This window comes from Tiliqua scincoides, chromosome 5, assembly GCF_035046505.1.
Source record: "Tiliqua scincoides isolate rTilSci1 chromosome 5, rTilSci1.hap2, whole genome shotgun sequence".
Classification (NCBI taxonomy): Eukaryota; Metazoa; Chordata; class Lepidosauria; order Squamata; family Scincidae; genus Tiliqua; species Tiliqua scincoides.
Genome location: NC_089825.1, coordinates 101,137,129 through 101,145,241, shown reverse-complemented (window position 1 = coordinate 101,145,241; position 8,113 = coordinate 101,137,129). Strand labels below are relative to the sequence as shown.

General features: G+C 44.6%; 1 protein-coding gene across 1 annotated transcript; it reads left to right on the top strand.

Annotated features, from left to right (window-relative positions):
• The first annotated feature begins 2,792 nt into the window (after positions 1-2,792).
• Positions 2,793-3,728, top strand: LOC136652654 (olfactory receptor 12D1-like). The gene has a single exon (XM_066629580.1). The coding sequence runs from the start codon at positions 2,793-2,795 to the stop codon at positions 3,726-3,728; it is 936 nt and encodes a 311-aa protein (XP_066485677.1).
• Positions 3,729-8,113: the final 4,385 nt, after the last annotated feature.

Here is an 8,113-nt window from a genome sequence, read left to right as displayed (position 1 = left end):
AAGTGCTTTGTATTCACCACCATTTTCCTTCATGTCACAAAAAGGCTGACTTGCTAACTTTTCATATATCTTTAAAGTGGTGTTTGTCAAAGTGTGCTCCCAGCAGCCCTTGAGCTCCCTGAGACCCCTTCATGGGCTCTATAAGCACACCGCATGGCATCATCTGCTTGGTGCTATGCCCCTCAGAACATGGGTTGGCACTCCGGGATTCCTGAGACTCCATGCATGCACTGTCGGACTCCCCTTAAGACCGTAAAGGGCTCTGGAGATTGAAAAGTTTGAGAAATGTTGCTTTAAGGGTACAGGAGCAAGGCCAATTGAAAGATGAGAAATAGATTTGAGAAACACTTTTTTAAAAATTGTCATTATTTTAATGATTACCTTCTCCCCAAAAGTCTATGCAATGGTTCCTTTTATCAAAACCAACTAATTTCTCATTTGGCTCCGATGATACACCAGTCAAAAATCACCCTAATGAAATGCTGTATGTTGAAGAAGTAGATGAATATTCTCAAATTACACAGAGGAGTTATTTCAGTCTCTTCTACAGCGTGTGTGTCGTGGAAAGTGGACTCTGTGGGTTTTGTTTTGCATAGCTGTTGGATATCTCTGCTAAAAATACTACCAAGCATGAACTGATGGGGCAAATGCCTTTCTGTTTGCAATCATTTTCATTCTCCATGGAGCTCAGGTAGCTTATTTATCTTCTGCCAATAATGTTGCCCCCATACTCCATGCCATGCTCTCTCCTTCCTGGCTCTGCTGTAAAAAGAGAGTCATGCGCTAAGAACAGGCAGAAGCATTTCTTACAGTTTTGAAATTATGGTTTGTATGCAGACCACAATGTATCCCTAGTTACCTAGTTGTATCCAGCGCAGGACTGTGGCCAGCAGCGGCTTAGCCAGAGGCAAGGGGAAACTTTTCCCCTTACCCCTGGGTGAGAGCTGCTGGTGCCTATGGATCTCCTTGGACTTTTGTCACCTCCTGAGGTGGCACAAGTCCAAGGATAGCAGAGCGACTTGAAGTCACTCCGTTCTCCACGGGGATGGGAGTTGGGATCCAGCACAACTGCACAAAATTGGCAGAAGTTTGTCTCCATAAAAATTAACCACCCCCAAAGGGTAAAATACCCCTGAATGACACTGACAGTCCAATCTTATACTTACAGGCTGTCACCAGTGAGGATCCTCCGCTGGTACTGACTGCCATAAAGCAGTCAGTTCCAGTCGCAAAAGGGGCCTTTCCACCCAAGTCATCTCTTCTCCTGCCAATCGCCAACAAAGGTAAATTAGGGGGAAAGGTGGGAGGGGTGGTGGAAGGGTGGAATGAGGCTCGGGAGGGATCATAATTGAGTAGGGGTGGTTGCATCAGACCTGAGAAGGGGGGGTGGGATTGGCGATGCCAGTGCCATCAATATCCAAACCCCCTTCCTGGACATGATCCTGTTGCATGGGTCCATGTGGATCTGCACCAATTTAACTGTTGAAGGTTGAGGTAGACTTCTCCATGCCACACAGGCTTACCCCTGGGCAATGGAACAACTGTTCCCTTTCCTAGAGGGGACCTCTGCAACAGCAGTCCACCATAGAATGCAGCGGTTGCCATTTTGACACTACTGCATCAATGCAGGGGAGAGGGGTAGTGGATAGGGCTGGGCTGTGAGTGATTGCACATACATGGCACATTCTGCTCCATAACTAAGGGCACAATCCTAACTTACGCTGGAACAGGCAAGCCAGGAGGCTTGAGCTGTATCCAGCGCAGGACTGTGGCCAGCAGCGGCTTAGCCAGAGGCAAGGGGAAACTTTTCCCCTTACCCCTGGGTGAGAGCTGCTGGTGCCTATGGGTCTCCTTGGACTTTCGTCACCTCCTGAGGTGGCACAAGTCCAAGGATAGCAGAGCGACTTGAAGTCACTCCGTTCTCCCTGGGAATGGGAGTTGGGATCCAGCATAACTGCCAGATCCTAGTCCCGCCTCCTGCTCCCTGCCCCCGGGGCCACCCATCGCCATCCCTCTCCCCACCCAGGAACACCTCCCTCTCTCCTCCTCCTCCCCGTCCCCCCATGCCTACCTTTTGTCCTTGCGTCGGTTCATCCGAGCCAATGCAAAGAGCTGGGGGAAGCTGGCCTGGCTTCCTCCCGAGGAGACGCAAAAGTGCTTTACGGCACGTTTGCAACCCTCCTGGTTTGCGACCAGTTAGGATTGCGCCCTAAGTTTAAGATTGAGGGAAGACTCAGAAGGCTTCCCCAGTCAGTACTAACATTGCGAGAAGCTCCATCACACTCAAAAGGTAGGTGGTGGCTTTGTATGTGGAGGGACAGCATCTCATGGGGGTTGGCATCGTGAACCTATGCCCCAGGACCAGGGAGGGGTAAGTTCACCGCTGAAGTGTTGGGAGTCCTAGAAAAGGCAATTCTGTGTATTAGCGCAGATAGTCCCATCCTAGAACCCTTCTGTGGAAAACCATGAGTACAAACTACATTTGGGGCATAGTGGAAGTTTGAGAGAAAGAGAGATTTAGAAGAGAAGCGGGGACATAGTTATTTATTTGTAAATTTTTACTCCACTTTATCTCCTTGACAGCCATTCAAAGCTCCTCAAAGATTGAGGAGAGAGAAATTTTAGAGCGAGCAGAAGAAAAATAACAGAGGGCAAGATTAAAAAAAAAGGTAGAGAGATATAGGGGCGAATGAAAGTCGTCCCCCAGTAATCCATATTATTGCAGGCTATGTTGTTTTTCTTTATTGAAACAAGAATCAAAACATTTATTTTTGTTTTCTATTTGCTCAGCAATGGAGAACCAGACAGTGGTCCAAGAGTTCATCCTTCTGGGTCTGACAAATGACCATGAGCTGCAACATGCTCTCTTCATACCTTTCCTGCTGCTCTACATGGCCTGTCTCCTGGGGAATGGGGCCATTTTGACTGTAGTGGTAACTGAGCCAAAACTCCATACGCCCATGTATTTTTTCTTAGGCAATCTCTCTTGCTTGGACATTTGCTACTCCACAGTGACAATGCCCACAATGCTCAGCGGCTTCCTAGTGGAACACCAGACTATTTCCTTTACTGGGTGCCTGACCCAGCTGCACTTCTTCCACTTCCTGGGCAGCTGTGAGGCTATACTTCTGGGTGTCATGGCATATGACCGCTATGTAGCTATCTGCAACCCGCTGCGTTACTCCACCATCATGAGCAAGTGGGCTTGCCTGAGGCTAGCTGTGGCCACCTGGACTGATGGGTTCTTTTATGCTTTGATGCACACAGTGCTCACCTCCCAACTATGGTTCTGTGGCCCCAACCGTGTCTTGCACTTCATGTGTGACATCAAACCTATACTCAAACTGGCCTGCAGCAGCACTGCCCTCAATCTCATCCTTGTCAATGTGGTCACTGGCGGTATTGCCCTCACTGCCTTCATTTGCACTCTCCTTTCCTATGTCTACATCATCTCCTTCCTCTTCTTCAAATTCCAGACATGGCAGAGCCGTTGGAAAGCCTTCTCCACCTGTGCTTCCCACCTAATTGTTGTGGCTCTCCTGTATATTCCAGCCCTCTCAAACTACATGCTTGCCAGTGACTCCCCTGAAAGAGAGATGATCATCACTGTTGTCTACAGTGCAGTCATCCCAGTTTTAAACCCATTAATCTACTCTATGAGGAATCAAGAGGTTAAAGCATGTCTGAGGAAAATCGTAAGCACAAAACTGCTTTGTGGAAGGACATGAACCTACTATTTCTAGGTAGAAAAATAAATGGGTAGATAGAAATGCATCAATGCCAGTTTTCAAGATAACCATCACATTCATAGATGATCAAGAAATTGAATGAAGCATCGACAGGGTTGGCTGTGACTCTTTGATAAATGAGCCATGTACACCCTTGAAGGGCCGTCATATAAAAAGATGTTGAGTAAGATAATACTCCCTAGCTCCTTCTTAGACACCCACTCTAAAGGTTCTATTTATGCAACCATTTGATGAAATTATATGATTGACTGGAGGGTGGGTGCCTGACTTTGGAGCCAATTCACTTTCCCTTTACATTTAGTGTTGATCAAAGAATTCTCTTCACTGCAGAAAAACCTTTGTGTGGTAGGAGTTGTTCACGCTTGGCACTGCACCCAGTTTTCCACCATTCCTTGTAAAGAACCCAGCTGATGGCAGCCAGAACTTGATGGCAGCAGGCCAAACTCCATCCTTGACTAATTTTCTATTCTATTTCATAGCCACTGCTTTAAAGAAGGCGCCTGGCCAGGCATGGGCCATTTAGTTGTGCTAAATGAGCTTGGATAGCTGAGGAATAACATGACCAAAACCAGCACTAGCTATAAGGGCTGTTGTTTGTATACTTACACCACTACTGATATACTAATTATTCTTCAAGAGTTCTTGAGGCATTGGTTTTATTCAGTGCCAGAGATAGGAAGGAAAACAGCTATTCTGCAAGGCTTCCCCGGTCTCCTCTAGTAGAAGTGGTACAAATCTTTGCAGATGCGCATGCATCTGCAGGCTATCTGAATTTAAACCCTCCTTCCCTGCAGGCATCAGTCCCAAAGGTGTGAGGCCAGAAGGCTGAAAACCTTAGATGTAGTATACGTTCCGGTGGCTGCCACTCAAAGAAACTTTGATGCAACACTTGCAACAGTTATTAACTGTCACTAGGTGGCAGCAACACTAGGTGAATTCATATTATAAATGAATTCATATAATAAATAAATGAATAAACAGTTTCTTAAGCTGTTAAGAAACAGCTTCTGCATGCGTTCCTGGGCAGGAGGACAACATGTGAATGAACAACCAATTCTGAAAATACATTCTCATCCTTTCAGGTTGTAATGTAATCCTGTACATAAATCCTGTAGTCTCACAGATCACTAGGACAAAGTAGTATCTGCTAATTTATCTCTGATATTTCCAGACACAAACATTCCATCAATTACTTTACCGATCACTTTTTAAAAAACAGGATTTTTTAAGCAAATCCATCTATTAATATATGTGATTTGTTTCTTTGTTTTGATAGCTGTTTTCTTTGTCCTAATCCATTATTATTCCAAAGGGCTTCACCCTCAAAGCTGTTTCCCTACAAGCCCTCTTTTACTCTGCTGAGAAGAGCAAAGTGTGGGACACCCCAATGACATGTAAAATGACTATCATGTAAGGCTGCAATTCTATCCATACTTTCTTGGGAGTAAATTCCATTGAACACAATGGGACTCAGACATACATAGGATTCAGCTGCAACACTTTGAATACCATTGTAATTACTCTTATTATTTCAATGAAACAAGGGATTAATATCATAAGGAAGTGTGGTTCAGACATGATGCGTTGCTTTCTTATGCATTCACACTAGAGTGCATAAAATCTTAGCGGAATGGATGTCATATTCCTCAACACAGTTCATTACTTTTAAAAGTGTTATTTATTTATTTATTTATTTATTTATTTATTTATTTATTTATTTATTTGATGGAAACAACAGCCATACATTGATTTTGTTTTCTGTGTGCGTAGCAATATGGAGAACGGAACAGAGGTTGAAGAATTCATCCTTCTGAGTCTGACCAATGATTGTAAACTGCAGCACATTCTCTTCACACCTTTCCTGCTGCTCTACATGTCCTGTTTGCTGGGAAATGGGACCATTTTGACAACAGTCCTAGCAGAGCCACGGCTCCAGACCCCCATGTACTTTTTCTTAGGCAACCTCTGTTGTCTGGACATTTGTTACTCTACAGTTATTGTACCAAAAATGCTGAATGGCTTACTCACAAAGCTACAGATCATTTCCTTCATTGGGTGCATGACTCAGCTGCACTTCTTCTACTTCCTGGGCAGCAGTGAGGCCATGCTTCTCAGTGTCATGGCCTACGACTGCTATGTAGCCATCTGCAACTCCCTATGTTACACCATCATCATGAGCAAATGGACTTGCATTTGGCTAGCTGGCGCTGCCTGGGGTCCCAGTTTCCTCTACATACTAATACAAGGAGTGATGACCTCCTGGCTATGGTTCTGTGGACCCAACCATATCCAGCATTTTGCTTGTGACATCAAGCCTCTGCTAAAATTGGCCTGCAGTAGCACTGCCCTCAATCTCATTGTCCTTAATGTGGTTGTTGGATGTACTTATCTGGCTTCCTTCCTCGGAACCTTCCTTTCCTACTTCTATATCATCTCCTTCCTCTTTGACAAATTCAAGACATGGCAGAGCCGTTGGAAAGCCTTCTCCACCTGTGTTTTCCACCTGACCATTGTGACACTTTACCTAATTCCACCCATCACAAACTATGTACTTCCCTCTTCCGGTGACTCCTCTTGACGAGAAATGATCATCACGATGCTGTACACTGTAGTCACTCCAGTTTTAAACCCCTTAATTTACACACTGAGCAATGTAGAGGTAAAATCATCTGTGGGAAGACTCCTAAGCAGAAAGCTTCTGCCTGGAAGGACATGAATTAATTAATGCTCTTGGTCTGCAGCTCCCAAACTGTGGGTCTGTGGCTGTGGGTCCAATTTGTGGTAGGTTGAGAAACTGATAAGGCAGATTAGGCTATGTGCATCAAGGGTTAATCAATCTGCTGGGGGTGGAATACTGCTGCCCCATCAACAGAGGCTTGAGTGGCTGGTAAAGTAAAACCTTGTTTTTAGATGCAAAAAAGTTTGGGAGCCCCTGCCTAGGTCAAAGGATGAAAAGATATAAATGTAGACATGTTGGTTTTCAAAGTACCGTCACACATTCATGTGTGGCCAAGAAACAGAATGAAGTGTGAGCAGTCTTGACTGTGACTCTTATTCATGTCTTTTTGACAAAGTAAGTAGGCTGTAATTTTGGATGCAGTTTAAATTGAATACAGATATTTGGTTGAACCAGGGACAGCGAGTTGGTTTGAACCAGGGACAACAATCCCCCCCCCCCAGAGGCTCTGTGGCTCGAGGTGGCATTGCCCACAGTGCCACAGTGCCACAGCATCTGCAGGTCTCTCTGCCTCTCCTTCTATACTATCTTACTTGTTAATAAAGTGGTCCATTCTCCCAGCTCAGTTGTCTCGAGTGTTCATTGGGGGGGGGGGTGCACAAACAAAGAGTGAATGCTCAGATTCACTGTCACTAGCATGCAAGAGTAAAACTGCATCATGGTCAGTGAAGCATTCTCACAAACACATAGGAAGACAAGGCTTTTTCACAGGAAGAGGATTTCATTTCCAAAGCAATAATCCAGGAATTGTAGAGTAATGGACCAGTTAAAAGAGAAGAAGGTGGTTTAAGTGGGGCAGGAGGGGGAAGTGAAGCAAGTCGGTGAGGCTTTGCACATTGTACAAAGGACTTGAGCCAATACACTTATTACTGCTGCACACTTCATAGGCACATCTTTATGAGAAATCTTCAAATTCCTGCTTTTCACACTTCAGATTTTTGAACAAAGTGCATGGAAAAAAATTACAACGTAGATTTTTTTTTCTCCTCAAGTACTATGCCTCTCCCCTGAGTGAATGGATGATTAAACTTCAGAGAATCTGTCCCAGAGGAGACCATTAGAGATTTGAGAGACAATCATAAATACAAATTCATGTTTTAAATGTGATTCAACGAACTCTTTGCAACTATGGACAAAATACCATTATAAAACTGAATGAATGATCTCAGAAGCCCAGTTACCTTTTGCCTTGTTGCGGTGTAGGTTCTTTGTGTATTTTGAGAACATTCATTTATTATATCTACTTACCATAAAGCACATAGTGTCTTATGGGGGGGGCAGTAGCTATTTGTGTCAAGAGACATACATGCAGCCTGCAGGCCCATGAGGGTTCATTCGATTTTGAAAATGTTTTCACTTGCTTAGATCTGTAGGGAAATGGTAATTATCAAAGGACTCTGAGTGAAGAAGACAAATAGTCCTCTATTTAGAAAAGTAGGGATCCAATCTTGAGTTTATTTCATGAAGAGTAAACCCCTCCAAATAATTGCTGAAGTACCCAAATGATGCCCAATCCTATCCTTCCCCCTCCCCCTTCTGATGTAGTGATGCCAAAATAGTGACCACCCTGTAGTGGTGGTGGTAGTGGGGTAGTCCAGGAGGTCTCCTCTGGGCAAGGGAACAATTG